Source organism: Phodopus roborovskii, unplaced genomic scaffold (assembly GCF_943737965.1).
Source record: "Phodopus roborovskii unplaced genomic scaffold, PHOROB, whole genome shotgun sequence".
In the NCBI taxonomy this organism is placed as follows: Eukaryota; Metazoa; Chordata; class Mammalia; order Rodentia; family Cricetidae; genus Phodopus; species Phodopus roborovskii.
The window spans coordinates 9760440-9779219 of NW_026126645.1; the positions used below are offsets into that span (position 1 = coordinate 9760440).

Genomic DNA, 18780 nt, shown 5'->3' on the forward strand with positions numbered 1-18780 from the left:
CTCTCACGGTCCCAATCTTCTGAGACGCTTCCACCCCCCTCCCCCGCCTCTGCCGGAGCAGTTTATACCACCACCACCACCCCCTTTTTCTCGCCCAGAGCTTTGCATCTGGAAAGAGAAGTTCAAGAGTGGCCAGGTGGGAAGCCTCTTTTTTTTCTCCTTATTTATTTATTATTATTTGCGAGTATTTTCTTTCTTTTTCTTTTTCTTTTTTTTTTTTTTTTTAATTCCTGTTTTGCTTAGTCCGGGGAGTTTCGTCCACAGCCTCCTACCTCCTCCCCCTGCGCCCGGCTCTGCCGCGCGGAGGATGGTGTGGAAATGGCTGGGAGCGCTGGTCGTGTTCCCCCTGCAAATAATCTATCTGGTGACCAAAGCAGCCGTGGGACTGGTGTTGCCCCCCAAGCTTCGGGACCTGTCCCGGGAGTCAGTCCTCATCACCGGCGGTGGGAGAGGCATCGGGCGCCACCTCGCTCGGGAGTTCGCAGAGCGTGGCGCCAGGAAGGTACGCGACGTGGGGGCGGGGTGGCACTGCGACACCTGGAAGTGGGCGCCGGGGTGAGGGGACTCTGGCGCGCGCGCGCGTGCCGGGGAGGGAGGGTATTGGGAGGGGAGGGTTCTCCCACCTGCTGCGGCTGCGGAAACCAGCGCCAACAAGCTGAGAGTCTCGGGCCATCCTTTGCTTCACCAGGGACTGCTAAACTAGCCGGTTTCAACCTTTGTAAATTTCCCGGGCACCGGAGTCTTTTGGGCAAGTCCTGGGATTGGCATCTGGCTGCATTTACCCCCCACCTACCCCTAGATTTAGGACACCCACCTACCCCTCCTCGTGACCTCATCTCTAAGGTGTTATGCCCCCACCCTCCCTCCTCTTAGCCGGCACCCCGCTGAGCGCGGGGTGTGCGCGCCCCTGGGTAGAGCTGGAAGCCCTGACTGCTAGGTTGCGCTTGGTATTTTGCTTGGCAACTCGCTGCCTAGTCCAAACCTGGGCGCCTGCAGCTCAGCAGGGACGTGAGAGGGGGTGCTCGGTTCGGGTTTGAAGAAGGAGTTGACTTGGATGGTCTAGCCCGGCAGAAAGACTGGGAGGCCCAGGTGTTTAAAATCCGGAAGGAGGAGTGCGGGGGCAACCAGCGCTGATAAAGAGCCCTTGTCCTCACCTTGACCCTTCGCCCACCTCAGCAAAGGGGACCCCCACCGGATTAGGGGGTGGCACTATGTCTCACTGTCCATTGCCTCTCGCTATGTGGGTGGCTGCAGCTCCCCTTGCTCCAGATTTTGGAGACGTGCAGGAGAGTATTGGCGAGCCAGCTGTCACCCAATTGAAACTGCAGACCAGGCTGACCCACCCAGCGGCAAGAGCAATGGAGAGGGATTTGAGACCGGCAGGCCGGGCTGTCTCCAGCCGGCCCGCGAAGACGAAGAACAAACTAGGGAATTAGTTTGAAATTTAAACTGTTGCTAAGGAGGGGGTAGGAGGACCGGGCAAGCCAGCTGATCTGACATGGAGCTGCATACCTTGGGGATTAGAGGAAATAAGCTCTGTGGAAAGCCAAACCGTCATGTAATTCCAGGTTGCTTTTGTTTTGTTAAATACTGCCCTGAGATTTACAATTCCTTCAGTGGCTGGGACTGAACTTTGGAGTCTGAACTATCAGCCAAAGCTGATTGCCCATTAACTCTTCCCTGGCCGGGCTGTCTTAGCACAGCTGGGGCAGGGGGCGCCCAGCTGTCCGGGGCTCCTGAATCTCCTTGGGTGGTTTGGACAGCTGCTTAACCTTGCCTTTAGAAGGGGGCGTTTTTTTAACCCCTGGACTCTCTGAAGTAAAAGTTGCTCTCAGCAGTTTCTCTTGGGGAGGGTGTGTCCTCATGGAAGGCAGAGAAGGGGACCCTTGTGGAAGGGATACTTGGTGACAGTTTCTTATGCTTGACACTAGTTGGCTGTCTGTGTCCCAGTCCATCTCAATCTCCCAGCTGGCCCTGGTCCTGCCGTTCTTTCCCGGTCCTTGTGCTTGACTGCAGTAGGTTTATGAGGAAGGCTTTGTTAATCTGGAAAAACTTGACTGACTGTAAACAATCCTAAAGTGAAGGAGAAGACACGGGATGGGGGTGGGGGTGTCTAACTGTGCAGAGTGGATCCGGCAGGTTCATACTCTGGAAGGCACAACCCCACCTGCCTTGGAAAGGACAAACTTTTCCAAGAAACAAGCCTAGGCTGGTGAGCAATAGGCCTTTAATTGGTGGCAGGGTCACCCGAAACGAAATCCAGGGAGGCCTGGGAAACTCCCGGTGCCATTCACTTGGCTGGCAGGATAACCCCCTCCCCCAGGGAACCCTGGAATGGTAACTATCTGAAGTTAGCAGGGCCACTGCACTTAGGAAGTTTTCTCCAGCTATCCCCGTGGGGACGTGGACTTCTACCCTCTTCCCTGAGTACATCTGGGGCCGGGTGCATGGACCTTGGGACAATCCCCAGAGCCAGGAGTATTTAAGGCCCAGTGGGCTTGACAACAAAAGAGCTGAGCCTCTGGGGGTTGGGAATTTGCAGTTGAGTTGTTTGGGGACAGCTGTGAACTGGGTACTGGGGTAGCCCAGGAGTATGGGAGAAGCTAGGGAAGGCCAATTTTGTACAGTGAGGTAGCCACCGCCACCAGCATCAGCATTGGTGAAAAGAGAGGCTGTCACTGAGAGCACTCCCTGCCTGAATCTCTGGAGAGATTCCCCCAGTGCAAAGGACAGGAGGCTCAGAGCCTTTTGCAAACAGCAAGCGTGTCCAGGAGGGGGCGGGGCAACCCAGTTTCCCATAATGACCTTGAGTTGAGTAGGACCTGCAATATTTGTAGACCTTGGGGAGCTTTAGTCTACAAAGCTGATCTAAGTAAAGTGCTTCCTTTTTAAAAAAGATTTAGTGTGTGTGTATTTGTGTGTGTGCTCATGCGAACACATACACACACAGGTGCCTGTAAAAGCCAGATCCTCTAGAGCTTGACGTGGGTGCTCAGTACTGAGCCCTGGACCTCTTCAAGATCACCAAATGCTCTTAACCACTGAGCCATCTCTCTAGCCACTAACTGTTTGTCTTCAAGGAACAGAGATGTCAAGAGTCAAAAGTTCTTTATCAGGAAGCAGCTCTCCCTACCTACAGGGAACCAAGATGAGCAGAGAAAGAAACAGTAACCACTGCGGAATCAGGGGCAAGTCCATTATTGGTTCTTCCCCTGAGCTAACCTATTCAAATTTTGTGCCCCTGTAATTGCTCCCCACAAAACAGTCAAAGCTCAGGCTCATCCTCAAGTTTGTTGGGGTTTTAGTTAACATGTGCTCTTGATGGAAGCAAGAAAAAGTTTGTGAGGGGATTGTATTTGGGCACCCCAGATATTTGGTTCCGTTAGAGGCAAATGTCCACACCATGAGTGGAGACGTACAGAGGCAGGGACACTGAGCCCAGTGTCCCCACTGAGGACCCATTTCAGGAAGGCAGTAAGAAGTAGGTTGGAGTTGCATCTGCCTCAGTATTTGTGTATTTACAGAGCATGTGGACATGAAGCAACTAGCCAGGGCCTGGCCCTTCAGGTCCATTCTGTTTCCACGCCCCTCTCCTCTCTGTACCATCCTCCCCAATCGCAGTGGCTGAGCTGGCCCAAGCGAACTTGATTACAGACCCAGTTCTAAGCTGGCCTACAGCATCAGGCCCGGCTCTGGGCTGGTAGCTGGGGTAGAGGCTAGGTAGACATATACCACAGATTCCTGAAGACTCCCCGTCACAGCTAAATATTACAGCAAAGGTGTGAATTAGTGGTGGTAGCTTCCAGTGGCCTTTGTCGCCAGGTAGCTTAATGGCAGGTGACTTGTTGACCTTGTCACTGACCCTCAGCCTTTCTTGCTAGTCATCGGGTCTCACTAGGTGAAGAAAGTTTGGGAAGAAACACTGTGCCCCCCACTTCTAGGACACTGCACACCCACCTCCAAACTCCTTCAACGGCCCCCAGCTTGCTGCTGACCATACGCTTTGAAAAAGCAGGCTCAGCTGTACTTAGAAGAAGGTGTCCTTCTACCTAGGAAAGGGGTCTGGTTGTCACAATCCCTGTAAGGCATTCCTAAAGCCATGTTGCTACCATCGAAAACCTGCACAGTTCTCCCTTACCATTGGGGATTGTCAGGCTAGACATGAGCCATGTCTCAGCAGTTAAGAGCACTGATTGCTCTTCCAAAGGCCCTGGGTTCAATTCCCAGCATCCACATGGCAGCTCACAACTGTCTGTAACTGCAGTTTCAGGGGTCTGATGCCCTCTTCTGGCGTCTGAGGGCACTGCTGCATTGATAAGCATACAGAGAAAACACCCACACACACATAAGCAAATCTCAAAGGGGGGGAGGCTTCTGCCAACTCAACACAGGAGAAGACAGTTCTCCCAGCATGCCCTCACCAGGACCTTGGGCAGTCATGGCTTGCCACTGTTCAGGTTTCTCATGGTAGTGTAGGGACTATAGCCAGGCGCCCTCACCATCTTTTCTCAACTCTAATCTTAAACTGTGAGTCTCTGAGTGCATGCTGACAACTGCTTTGGCTCCTGGCTCCTAGTGGTACTTGGAACTGTCAGCCTGGCTGTGGTCATCATCTGTGTTGACTGGTGACATGAATGACTGAAGTCACACGCATTATCATGGCCATAAGCGTGACCGTCACTGTGCACAACAGTCAGCTCACACAGGGCTGTAACACTGTAGGAGAGGGAAGCATTACATGTGGCCGTGGCAACATCTGTGACATGGTAACATACATGACCATGGGGCCTTTTTGTGTCATTGTTTGAGTGGCCTTGATGGTAGCTTGTGTACCAAATGAAGATGCGGTTGGGACCAGAGCCCTTTACTAGAAGCCAGCTTTGAACTCCCCGATTCCCAGTTTCACAACAGAGTTTCCATTTCTGGGCCAGCTAATCTCAGCCCCACCCAACTGTCTCCCTCGGGGTCATATAGGGGTCAGGCAAAAGTTGTTAAATCCTGGAGCCTGGTCTACAGAGGGCTGGGGGGGGGTGGGTGGCAGGGAAGGGTGTCTGGTGAGCACCGGTCAACAGGATGCAGGCAGGATGTGGATAAACCCACTTATTCAAAGAACCCTGTTGGGGTGTATTTAAATACAATGGGTGGGATGCTTGCCAAAGGGTCAGGCCAGAAGCCATCAGTTCATTTTAAGCCAGGCTTCGCGACCCATGCTTATTATTCCAGCACTTGCCTCTGCTACATAGCAGAGTCTTGTTTTGTTTTGTCTTGTTGGCTTTTAGGGTTTACTTATTTAGTGTGTGTGTGTTCCTGAATGTATGTAAGTGCACCTGCACCGTCTATGTGCTGGTACTCAGAGGCCAGAAGAGGAGGACATTGCATCCCCTGAAGCTGAAATCCCAAGTGTTTGAACTTTCCAGTGTGGGTGCTGGGAACAGAAACCCAGTGCTAGTGCTCTTAACTGCCGAGTCATCTCCCCAGACCCCATAGCAGGTTTGAGACCTTCCTTGGCTACCTGAAACTATTAACCCCCCCCCCAAGAAAAGGAATGGCCATCTGGTACAGTACCTCAGAGATGCTGTTAAAGGACTGCTACTGGGTTTTCAGCCTGGGTCCTGGCAGTCCTAGAAAGCCACAGTTGGTTATTCACCTTTTCTCAGTATGCCAATTAAATAAACAAGTTCTAGCAAGCCCATCTTTGGGGTACTGATATGGGGTTGACCTTTTAAGTAAAGGAGCAAGGATATACATAAGTAAGTCCTGGTCACAAAAAAGGGGGCATAAATACCACCTCTCTTTAGGTCACAAGATGAATCCTCACTTCCTCCTGCCAAATCTGAGGGCACTGAGTTAGAGTGTCATACCAAGAAAGGGCCTTTGAGCCCACAGGGTGGGGGGAAATCTTGGGACACTTCTGGAAGGAGGTGATTGCCAAAGAGAATGCAGTAAAGCCCCACCTCACCCTAGATGGTGCATTGTAGGGTTCTAGCAGAATCTTTGTGTCTAGGATAAACATTAGAATGAAACAGTTGTTTCCCCTGTATCTAGGGTAAACATCAGAATGAATAGTTGTTTTCTAGAAGTGCTTAGACCTTGGAGGAATCACTATGGAAAACACTGATTGTTTTCTGTCATCTATAGAGCTGTTTTTCTGAAGGAGCTTTATAGCCTTTGCATGGCTTTGGTCACAAGACTACCCTGGCACACTGGAACTCTTATATTATCGGGTTAGCATTGGAGACCCCCATGGAAGAAGCCACATCATGGACTCTGTTCCACTTTCTATGCAGGAGTGTCGCCCATGATCCACTTGCAACTGTGGGTGGAGGTGGGGCGGTGCAGGGGGAGTCCCAGGTGAGGACTCTGCTGCCCTCCCCTGATCCACCTGCTGGGGAATGTCATCGGCTTCCTTACTATTACCATAGACCTGGCTACCACTGTATTCTACTTTAGTTGCCACGGCTACTGGGCTAAGGTATTTCCCCCTCCAAGATGGAATCGTGTTATACACAGAGAAAAATACACCGCACAACAGGCACCCAGCCCAGGAGAGCATGACTGGCCATACCAGCCTCAAAGCCAAGGCCTGACCCAGGGGCAGGCAGGGTCACCTGTCAAGTCTCCTGAGTGTTGGTAGTGGCTCACTAGCCAGGGCACCCAGTGCTGAGCAGCCAGGGCTGCTGGGAATCAGTTCCCGATAATAGCGCTCTCGGTGGGGGACCTCCAAGGAACTTGCTGTGTGACCCCGGGCAAATAACCATATCTCTCTGGGCATTGGTTCCCTCATTAGAAAAATGAATGTGTAAAGATTCTATGAAAAACTCATATAAAGCTCTAGCTGCTTGTGAAAGCTTTTCCCAAAAGTAAGTGCCCATCCATGGGGGCAGTAGAAGCCAGGGAGGGGGAAGAGGACACTCACAGCCCCAGCCCTGAACTTTGTTCATACTGGAATACAGGTGGCACCAACCACAAGGGATATGATCTGCCTAAGCCTGGGCCTGAACTTTGGCCTGAGACTCCTCCAGGACAGGGCCACAGAAGCTATGGGCCAATCTTTACCTTTGACCTTGATCCTGGCCCATTTGGGCCATAAACCATGCTGTTGCCATGAGTGATGATAACAATAGCCAGTTCTTCCCGGGCAGGGTCTAGTCCAGTGTAGACCCTGTGGTGACTGAAGGCTAGTGGCCTGAACCCAGCTTCCCCTCCATTAGTCACTCACTCACTGATCAAGGCTGGACTGTGGTGAGCCCAGAGTCATGGGTTACCATGACAACTCGCTATACTGTGGCTGCTGCTTGACAAGTCTGTACATCTAAATCCTCCAGGAAGAAGGAGGCCTGGGCAGGCCCTGGCTTTCCTTGCTGGCCAGGTGTCCTTGGGTGACTTGGTGTCTGGCACAGTGCCTGGCACTCGGTGGCAATTCATAAATGACTGTTGTCTGAATGGACCAGGACCCACACACCTTTGCTACTGAAAACCAGTGTTTACTAAGGACTTACTATGTGCCAAGGACTTTTCTAGTCACTTCACACATAGCAAGGCCACTCCCCCCCCCCCCCCGTGCTAATCACTTTCCTTATCGTGGTGACAAATACCCTGCAAATGCAGGGTTTGCCTGGCTCACAGTTGAGACTGCACAGTCCATCATGGCCGGAAGGAGTGTGAGTAGCTGATCCCATTTCTGCAGTCAGGAAGCAGAGAGTGAATTCTGATGCTCAGTTCCACCTCTCCTTTTCATTCAGACCTATTGATTATCCTAGACCCCGCCTGCATGCAGGCTGGGCCTTCCTGCTCCAGTTAGCCTAACCTAGATAATGCCTTGAAGCATAGCCAGATACGAGTCTACTGGGTAATTCTAGATCCTCTCTAACTGACAGTGACTGTTAACCATAACCCCTTCCAGTGGGGCTACCGTTGCCATCCTCTCCCGGCAACCAAGAACCTGAGAACAGGCAACCTGAAGTCACCAGTTACGGGCCAGGGAGATGGGCCCATTGGCAAAGTACTTGCCACACAAGCATGAGTTAGCCCCAGCGCCCATGCAAAAAGATGAGTGCACAGACACACACACACACACACACACACACACACACACACACGCATGCGCCTCGCAATCCGGGCACTGAGAGACAAAGACTGAATTACGGAGACCTGCAATCCCTGGGGTTTGCTGCCCAGACAACCCAGCCTACTTGGTGAGTTCCAGGCCAGTGAGAGAATCTAAAAAGAAATTTAAAAAAAAAAAAAAAAAGAAGCTGCGATTGATTGGAGAAGACAACCACCATTAACCTCTGACCCCCACAAGCAGCTGCTCAGATGCACAATTCCCAGACACACGCATAGACCCAAACTCACAGCTCCTAAAAGATCCCAGTACGTCTGCTGCCTCTCAGTTAATTGTTGCATGGAAGAGACCCTGCTGACAGCCTCCTGGGAAGGTGCATTGTGTGTGTGTGTGTGTGTGTGTGTGTGTGTGTGTGTTCTGTGTCTGTGTCTAACAGCCAAGACAGTCTACCCTGGCCAGCAAACCTGGTGGAGTTCTGGAGGTGTCCTGCCTACACTGGGAGTCTGGGACCAGGAACATCACAGCCACACTCACATAGCAATCAATGCCTCGCTTGGTCACCTCACGTGGCTGCTTTACACACAGGCAGCCCTACCTTTAGGCAGACTTCTCTGCCATGAGGGTCCTCACACACTGCCCTTTAGTCATCTTCCGCAGAAACTGCCAGAGGACACATGCCTGCCAGTGTCAGCCTGTGTTCCCTCATTTAGCCCAGTAGGACGTTTATCTGGCCATTATGTGCAAAAAGGGTGGAAGGGACTCCTGTTGAGAAGAAAGCTCTCCATTTGCCAGTTAGTAGTTCAAGGGGACAAAGTAGACAGCCACCGAAGTGTGCCCAGTGGCCATCAAGGGAACCTCCTGTGCGAACTTTGTAGAAGATTTAAAGTCACTGAGATAGGTGAGTAGAGGAAAGGTTGTTCTTGTAGGTGTGAGAGATCCATTCCTCCTCCTGCAGCCTCAGGCCCTTGAGCAGGCAGCTCTGAGCACAGGCAGGCTCTCCCCAACCCCTGGTCTCTTGTAGCCCCTGCTGCCTATCACCCAGGGCCTATAGCCAGTTGCTTATCCTGCTGCATTGCAGGACACTGTGGGGGTGGGGTCAGTGTGAGCACAGAGGGCAGCTTCACCTTCACATGGGGAGATAGTGCTGGCAGACACACCACATGGCTTTGCCACCTCCCATGGCTTCAGCTAACAAATGTCTAGCAGTCTGCCCTGACCTGTTCCAGCCATTTCCGCTATGGACACACAGCGGAGTGGGCAGGAGCTTAGGGATGGCAAGGCACAGGTTATGCATGGGCTGGAGACTGTCCTTCTGGGGTTTGCACCTCCTTGGCTGGCACAACTATTGTCTTACATCATGGAAGGTGTGTGTGTGCGCGCACATGTGTGTGTGCATCCTCATCCACACAATTCTCAAGGAACAAATATAATGAACCAACTCAGTCTTGGAGCTCAGGGGTCAGGAGTAGCAAGGTTTAAAGGCTGACTCTTCTGTTTGCTTACTGAGTTGCCTTGGGCAGGTTGCTAAACCTCTCTGACATTCACTTTCCTTCTCTGCCAAATGGAATTAAGTAAGATAACTGTGTAAAGTTTAGAGCACAAGGTGAAGGATCAGTAAGTGTTGGCCACAATGGTGAGTGAGGCTTTGGGCCATAGTGTCTAAGGCAGAAACAGTTGACATGGGTTGCCATGCTGTTGATTTTGTTGGGGACCCGGGATTAGTGCTCTCCATCCGAGCTTCCATGGCCACACTAGTGGTACCCACAAACTCAGTGCCTTCACAGTAGTGCAGTGTCTCAAAAAGGGCTCCAGAAGTCAGAAGCCCAGATCTCAACTGGACTGAATGCAAGTGTCAGGGCTGCGTTCTTTCTGGAAGCTTCTTCCCGCCTCTCCAGGCTCCCCTAGGCTGTCCAGGCTCTTCCTCAATTCCAGAATCCTTGTACTATCCCTCTCTCACCCCTACCTTAGGCACATCAGGCTCTCCTGCCTCCCCCATCCATTCATCAGGGGCCAGAACCCAGAATCCCACACATTGTATGTATGTACATGCTGGGCAGGCACCCTGCCCACAGCTCTTCCTTTGCCTACTTTTGAATTTTATCTTCACTTTAATTATGTGTATGCAAAGAGGGTGTCAGATCCCCTGGAGCTGGAGTTGCAGGTGATTGTGAGCCCCCCCCGCCCCCGTGTGGGTGCTAAGGACTGAACTGGGCTCTGTATGGAGAGCAGTCTGAGCTCCTAACCACAACACAGTCTCTCCAGCCCTCCTTGCCTGCTCTTAAGGCACCCTGTGACTATGTGCGAGCTTAAACAATCCAGGACACTCCGTCCAAAAGCGAAAGGGTGAGCACACTCAGTTCCCCCGGGCTTCTTCAACCCTTTCCCATGTTTCATGTTCTGAGGTGACCCCTTGGGGGCCTGGCATCCTGTGAGTCACTCCCCGGTCCCTGTGCAAGTCTTGGCATTCTTATCTGTGAAATGGCCATGCTTGCTTGCCCCAGCCTCCCAGTGACTTTGGGAGAGCCGCCTAATGCTTGGGCTGTCTAACAGATCCCCTTGTCGGGACTCTGCACCTATTCCAGAAGCCACATAGAGTCTCTAGGGCCAGAAGAGTTCATAGTCCCGAGGGCAGCAGGACAGTGGCTGTGGACTCGCTGGAGAAGTGAGTGTTAACTGTGTGTGTCCTGCTTAGCCATGGAAGATTCTCCTAAGGGGCAGACTGGAGGGAAGGACATCTGGGACTCCCTGAGGGCGCTGGTGGGCATCACTCAAGTGTGGAAAGGGTCAAGCATCTTCCTGGGCTGCCTGTGTGACACCTTAGTGTGATGTCAACAACATAGTAGGATGGGCGCTCTGATGGGCAGGTGGTGCCGAGTCCTGAGCAGGGTCCAAGTGGGCCATAAGGAGGAGGCAGATGTAGCAGCGGAGGAAACGTGTCTAGGAACGAACAGATGGGAGAGGATGGCTGGCCAGAGCAGACTTGCCGCCGGACAGAGGTGAGGAAAAGGCAAGGGCTGAACCACTCACCTGGTAGCTACACGTGGGAGAGCCAGGGAGCCGGGGAAGGTTTCCTACAGAAATGCACAACAGCAGGGCTAAAGGGCGATAAAGGAAGTCTGATCTTCGGACCAGCATTCTCTGAAAGTGGAGGGATTGCAGTACCTTCTATGGGGGGGGGGCTACTAGTGTAGGGCTGGTCCCCACGAAAAGCCCTGCCCTTCCTGGTGCCCCACAGTGTGTCCCCACCATCCTGCTCCCTGCAGGATGCGCTGACCCAGCCACTTCCGGCTGCGCGGCACCACTTCCTGTTGCATTCCCCAGCCCTGCCCTGCTTGCCTAGGTCCCCACTCTGACAGCCCACCAGCAGAGGCCTGGAAGGTCAACTCCATGGCATGTGTCCTGTGTCCTCTCGGAGATTAAATGGGCTCCTAGCAAGCAACCTGTAGGGCTTGTCTAGGAAGTTGGTCAATAAACTGCTTAACGAGCTAAGTCTCCCTGGGAACCACCAGCCCTGGTGTGTTACCGGACATGTTTGGTGACCTCTGAATTACACCACACTGAGGAGAGGAGTGGCCATAGGGGAAGTTCATCTTTCCAAACTGCAGCTGTACCCTGCTGTGTCCCTGCCAGGGCCAGGGCAGCCCAGCCACTTCCTGGCTGGACTCTCGGTAGGCATACTTCTCGGGTCTTGGTGGCCTGAGTTCAATCCCCAGAACCTGCATAAAGGTAGGAAGAGAACCAGTTCCACAAAGCTGTCCTCTAATTTCCACACATGTACAGCACACATGCCCCGCCCCCCACACTATACACACATACACAATAATAATTTCTTTGAGAAATTAAGATGGAAGGCTCAGTGGTTTAGAATGTTTGCTGCTCTTGCAGAGGACCCAGGTTCAGCCCCCAGCACATAGAAGGATGCACACACGCGCGTGCGCACACACACACACACACACACACACACACAGAGATGAGAATCCTTATACACATAAAATAAAAATAAATCTAAAAGAATATTTTATGTGTATGTGTGCTCTTATTCTCTGAGCCATCCCCACCCCCACCCTCAGCCTTCATCTTGGATTTTGAATGGCAGATCTGTGTTTCCTGCTCCCCGGGGCCAGGCAGAAGGCTCACGGCTCAGCATATAGCACTGAGTGTTGATGCGTGTCCACTGTGAGGGCTAGGCTGGCTTCCTGGGTGTGGCAGGCAATCGCGCTCGGTCCTCCCCTTGGTTTCCCTCTCTGGGTCTCCATGGTTAAATTCTTCATGGTGGTTTGACCAAAGGTCTTCTCATTTTGTGGCTGCTCCTAGTGGTAATCCGCAGCTTTATCATTACAGACAAAAATGGCAACATGATGTCATTCGTCACTCACATGCTCACCAGGCGCCCTATGACCCAAAATGCCTGAATTCTTTGCAGGGGGTAGAGAAGGGGCCAGCACAGCCTAACTATGGTCATTCCACATAGTGACCAGGTGTTAGGAAGAAAATAAAGCTGGACAGTCAACCAGAAGAGAAGACTATGCCTTGCCCTGTTCCAGGGGTGATTGTTATCGGGGGTCATGGGACTGGGGGGTAGCTTGGTGCCAACATAAGGACTTTGAGTTCAGACACCGTGGATGCTGTGGGCACATGTACTGGGAAGAGGAGACAGATGGATCCCAGGATCCTGACGGCCAGCCTGCCTAGCCAGAACTGTGACCTCCATGTTCAGTGGCAAGACTGTCTCAAAAAATAAGGTGGAGAGTCACAGAATGCATTCCAGTGCCAACTTCTACCCCACCCCACCCCCACCTCCAGGGACCTGGGGTCACTTCAAGGCTCTGTGCCCTCCACACAAGACAGGTGTGAGTTCCATGGCCCACTGGGGAAGTCGGTGTAAGGCCTCCTGAGGCCCAAAGAACTGCTTATCTCTAAGGGGCCACTTCTTGTAAACTAGAAGCCAAGTTTGAGGCTCACCGGGTACAGCAAATGCCCTGGGCTGTGTGGCTGGCTCCAGGTTGTCTCCAGGCTATTTAGCAGCCTTCCTTCTCCAGAGAGCATTTCCTTGCACTTTTGACTTTCCCCAGTACAAGAAAGCTAGCTGGAAATGGTGGAGCCCAGAGACCCCGAGTGACTCATCCAGTCACAGAGCAAATCCACTCCTGAGAAGATTCCTGGGGGCCCTGACCAGACAGCTTCCCACCCAAAGGGCGGCATGGCTGAGGAGCTGCAGCCAGGGAGAACTCTGCTCTGGGCAGGCTGACTGGGGACAGCAGGCATCCCATTTGGCATATTGTTACACCTGGAGAGTACTACGCCTGTCTCCATGAACTTTGGTAAAGTCCAGAGCCACAGTAGACACTTCCCAAACCATTGGACAGAGACCAGAGTAGACCCAAGGCCCTGCCCCCGAGTTTGGAGGTCCCTTGAGGGAGGTGCAGGTCCAGGATTCCCCTGCAGTCCCTACAGAGGAAACTGATTTCAGATGGTGGAAGCTGCCAGCCCTGGAGATGCTCCCTAGGAGGCGAGCCCTCTAGCTGGGTGGGTGCCCGTGGCTGAGGTGGGTGGGTGGTGCATGGTTCACTCAGCGGCCAGCAGACTGGCTGAGTGTTGCAATGTCTGGTGGCTTTTGCAGCATCAGCTGGGCTGCCCTCGCTCAAGAGCAAGGAGCAAACATGTGGCTGGAGTCAGCCTGCGTGTCTCTCGAAGGCCATGTGGTCTGAGGCTACTTGGCACCTTGTGGTCCATGTGCAACTCTGGGTTCAGCTGCCAGTCAGCAGCACCCATGACATCTGTATGTTTGCTTACTGCCACTCAGGTCATGGAGGAAGAACCTGAGGTCTGAGGGGCCAAGGGCTATACCCCTTTCTAGCCCCTTGCCACCTGAGCCCAGCACTACCTTTCCTGTCTTCCCTTTCTTCCTGTATGTTCTTGAGACCACAATCCAGTCCCTCCTCACCCCGACCCCTCCTGTGTCTCCACTCAGGACCCCACCCCAACTTGAGCCCAAGACCCTAGCCCCAGCCCTCCCATTCACCCCTTGCTCTGTTCCCACAAGCTCCCAGGAGCCCAACACCAGCTCCCTACTCCTCACCCCTGCCCTTGTCTTCAGCCAGAAGCCCCCGCCCCACCTCTAGCTGCACTTTGGACTCAAACCCCAGGCTTCTGCTAACCCATTGTATCCCTGCCCCTCCTCTCCCTACCCAGCCTGGGACCCTAATCCCTCTCCCACCAAACATTCCCTACCCACTGCAGTCCAGGCCCCCACCCTGCACCTGCCCCTCACCAACACCAACACCTTACCCCACCCCTGCTCACAGAAAAACTTCCTGGAGCCTCCTGTCAGACTGTGAGTGCACCTGGCCACTGCCTCTGTCATGTGAGCCTGCAGGCCAGCCTTGCTCCATCTACACGGAGCACACAGAGGCATGGCGGCAGTCTAGTCATTGCCAGGCACCAGGGACAGGGGCCATTCTGTTCTTTGAATCTGTATTTCCAACCTAGATGGGTAGCTGGCCTGGCGCACACACACACACACACACACACACACACACACACAAACACACACACACACACCCCCCGTGTTTCACCAGTGCTTGGTTTTCAGAAACCGAAGAAGCCTGGGAACTTACTTGATCAAGATCTTTCTCTTCCCAGATACCCAGACTTAGCACAGCCCACGTTCCCTAGTGCAGGAGGCCTGGGACTGTGTGGCAGCTTTCTTTTTGTACCTTCTCCTCTGACAGCCTACAGCCAACCCTAAGCCTCCTAGAGTCCTCTTCTCCATCACTCCTTCCCAAGCACCCCCAATGTACCACACCTCCCGACTAGTTTAATTTAGGACCCCACCTGAGTCCCAAAGTCCCCTTCCAAACTCATTCTAGTATCCAAACCGGCGGCTGTCACGTCACTGTTCACGGTACGACCACCACCGAATCCCACGCTGTCGCACTCAAAGTAGAATTCCACACCCTCTGTGGCTGGCATCTGCCGTTCAGTTCTGGCACACTGGTCATCACACCCAGCCCCTTCCTGCTTGGGCCTGTGCGAGCAGTAGCTGGTCTGTTTGCCCACCCCTCCCCCACCCCGTACAGCTGCGCGGCTCCCTGCTTCCCATCCAGCAGGTCTCCGCCTAAATGTTACCTTATTCCAGCAGCCTGCCCTCTTCAATGCCACTCCTACCCACCATCTTTCTCCATCCTGGGAAGCTCTATGTTTCTCTTGGGACACTCTCAGCCACCCCTACTTTGCTCGGTCATCTGGAGCTTTTGTTTTGTTGAGAGGGTTGTGGTATGGTATACATGCTTGAGTGTTGGTGTGTTCAAATGTGTGAGCGTGTGCCTGTGTGTGTATGGAGGCCCTAGGTTGAAGTTGGTCCTCCATCACTCTCCTGCTTATGTGGTGAAGCGGGGGATTGCTGTTTGGGCTAGTCAACTTCCGAGACTCAAGTCTCTGCCTCCTGTGCTGGGATGAGAGGGGTGGCCACCACGTGATTCTGGGAATCCAAAATCTGGTCTTCATTCTTACCTGGCAAGCACTTTTAAGACACACTGGCCTTCTGTTCCACAAGGTCCAACTGGAGGAGCTGGGACACAGGTCATAGGACTTCAGCCAGGAACTGTAGCCTGTGTCCTGCCCTTTGTGGCTTGCCCTTTGCTGTCTGTGGCTGCAACTGATACTTATGGAAAGAAGCAAGGGCCCTGTTCTGCTAGCTAGAGAGAGCTACTGACTCAGCACCAGTGTAAGAATCACACCAGGATTGGGGTGGGGGTGGGGAGACCCCAGTCTGGCCTCACTTAATTTTGAGCAAGGCTAAACACTGCCTCTTGGCAGGGAGTAGTTTTGGGGTCTCAAGAGAGATCCATTGTGGGTAGGTGTGTCCGTCTCAAAGAGAAGACAAGAGATGGCTAATAAGGCAGGGATAGGGTGTTAGAGAAAGTGTCAATCGGTACTGACTTCCTGAAGGTCTCTTGAGTATACACTGGAGCAGTCATAAGGAGAGAGGATGTCCTTTGAGGACAGATCATGGAAAAGCCACATTGAGGTAGGCAAAAGGGGGTGGGATGTTTGCTCAAGTGGAGGCCAATATGCCCTGAGAGGGTTGGCAAATAGCAAACATGGCCATTGCTGAATTTTACTTAATGAGCTATGGAATCCAGTGGCAAAGCCCTGCTTCTGTTCTAGAAGGATCTCTAGCTGTTGTGTCACATCTTACCTGAAGCAGGGGCAAAGTGGGAGAGGATCGGTTGGGGCCATGGCCACAGTCTGCTTGATGGGAGGGGGAGGCTGGACCTAGAGGGGCTGGATTCAGAGCGTGGATGAAAGCAGGGATAATGAGTTCACTAGACCCAAGATAAATCATAAGTGGCTGTTATGTTGGGGGAACAACTTACACAGATGATAATAAAGAACCACCACAGCATTTCTACTCCAGAAGATGCAGTCTCTGCCAGCCCAAGAGAGCAAGAGTGAGTGATGCTTCCCTAGCTTCTGGTCCATTAGCACCTGAAGCCACGCCCAAAGGGGTGTGGCCACTAACACAAATCTGTCACACATGGATGACAAGAACACTGATGGGCTGGGTGCAGAGTTAGAGAAAAGAACCTATATGGCACCGGGAGGTTTTTTTGCTAGGACAGAGGAGGCATCTGCAAACAGCAGTGTGGTGGAGTGGTCTGGAAACTGAGACCACAGGCTCCATGGCCTTCTGGCCTCGATGTCACACAGGGTCTCTGGGGCTTGCCTGTTGAATGGGGATAACAGGACCCACCTGTGGTGGCACAAGCTGAGGCAGGTGAATTGCCAAGTTTTAAGGCCAGCCTGAGCTTGTAGCTTGAGACCTTGTCTCAAGGGAAAATAAATAAAACAGCCCCCCAAAAAAATATAGAGATATTCTGTCATAGTTCTGGGCCCTACTCCCCCAACAGATTTCTCTGTTCAGCCCTTTCGTCTCTAATAAGGACTTAGGATCCACCCTAATTCATAGTAGTCTCTCCTTGGGGGCCTTGACTGGGCTGTATCTGCAAATGAGGCCACAGTTTACAAGCATCGGCCGTCAGGACTTGGACACGAGTCCGTGAGGTCACATATCCTCCCACTCATCCAGTCCCTGAGGATTTCATCTAAGGTCCCTAAGATAGGGACATGCACAAAGCAAGATCCCAGGAAGCAATGGCCGTGCCGTCCCTCCCACTCATGTGAGGATTACAGATGGCCCTGGCCCGTGCCTTTCTTCTTCCCACTTGCTTTTCTATGCTGCCACCAGTAGGAGCACAGGACTTGCTGGCCCTTTTCGTCCAGCCTGCAGGGCCTGGGTGTCTTCACAGCAGGTGAGGATTGTCACTCTTGCCCACTCAATAGTCACCTGGCCAGCGGGAGCAGGAGCCACACAAATACAAGTCTTTCCCTGGGAGGCCATCCAGACAGGCATGTGGGTTCCGTAATACCCGGATACGTTGCTTAGTGATAGCCGTGCAGTAGTAAGCAGGCATAAGGGTCCCTTTGTTCTCCAAGGCAGTCAGTGGCCAAGGACACAGGTTTGAGAATCAGGTCGCATATGAGTAAATTGTGTGAGCCTTACCCTCTGTGCCTCAGCATCCTCTTGTGGCAATGTCTGTGGACCCTTTCCTTGAGTTAGCAGAGCCACAGGACACATGTCAGGGCTCCTGGTCATTATGGTTGACTCCTTGAAGGGCCCAGCTCCAGCTAATGGCCCTTGATCTGGAGGAAGTGCAGTTTGCAGTCAGGCCAGGGACTTGTAGGTAGGCTTTGTTACCTCTGACCTGCGGTTGGCCATAGCATCCCTAATAAACCTGAGGCCATTAGTATTGTCAAATAAATACTGATATTATTGTCACAAACATAGCAGCAAAAGCAGATGCCCCTTCTCATAAAAGACCCTACCACCTAGGAGATGGCTCCATCAGCAAAGGGCTGACTGTATTCCCATAAGGTTTTGAATTCAAATCCCTGGCACCCATGTAAAAGGCTGGGCCCAGCATCACAGATCTGGGGACATAGAGACGATATGACCTCTGGGGTTTGCTGGCCAGGTAGTCTTGCTGAATCAATGAGGTGCAGGCTCTGTGAGAGCCCTTTGTTTCAGGGTGGAGGGCAATGGAGGAAGATATCCACCATCACTCTCTGACCTCCACACAAGTGAACACACGCGCATGCGCGCACACGCGCACGCACACACACACACACACACACACACACACACACACACGTGTCCAGCAAAACCAGAGCTGTCCATGGTGGTGCTGAGACTCTGTGCCTTGTCTTCCCTGGTCACAGTGTGCTGAACGCAGTAGCTACTCCTCCAGGACTGTCCTCTGTGAGTGGACTGGAGCATGTAGCCTTGGTGAATGATGGGGGGGGGGGGTAGGGAGGGTTGGCAGCTCAGCAGGTGCGTGGTCATCACTTTGAATGGTTGTATTTGGAAAGAAGTCATAAACAGGGTGGCAGGACAGGGACAGCGCTGGAAATAGATGAGGAATGGGACACACACCTAGGGCTTGTCGCTAGGAAAGGGGCCTCCTGACAGAGCCAGTTGGGGGCTGGAGCGTCAAGCTCCAGTTTGAGCCAGTCTTTGTAGAGACAACAGTTCGGGGAGCTGAATTGAAGTGACAGACACTACTGTGGATACCTGGGGCAGGCAGAGAGGGGCTCCTAGAACATGTCTTCCAAGCCTCCTCCCTCTTTTAACAGCCCTAGAGGCTCCTCCCTAG

General features: G+C 52.8%; 1 protein-coding gene across 1 annotated transcript in view; it reads left to right on the forward strand.

The window, feature by feature from the left end:
* Window positions 1–207: 207 nt before the first annotated feature.
* Window positions 208–18780, forward strand: part of Dhrs3 (dehydrogenase/reductase 3) — a 34362-nt gene continuing 15789 nt past the window's right edge. Inside the window, exon 1 of the mRNA XM_051173762.1 lies at window positions 208–502. Coding sequence (XP_051029719.1) covers window positions 308–502 — 195 coding nt within the window. The 5' untranslated portion in view covers window positions 208–307. The remainder of the gene's footprint in view (window positions 503–18780) is intronic.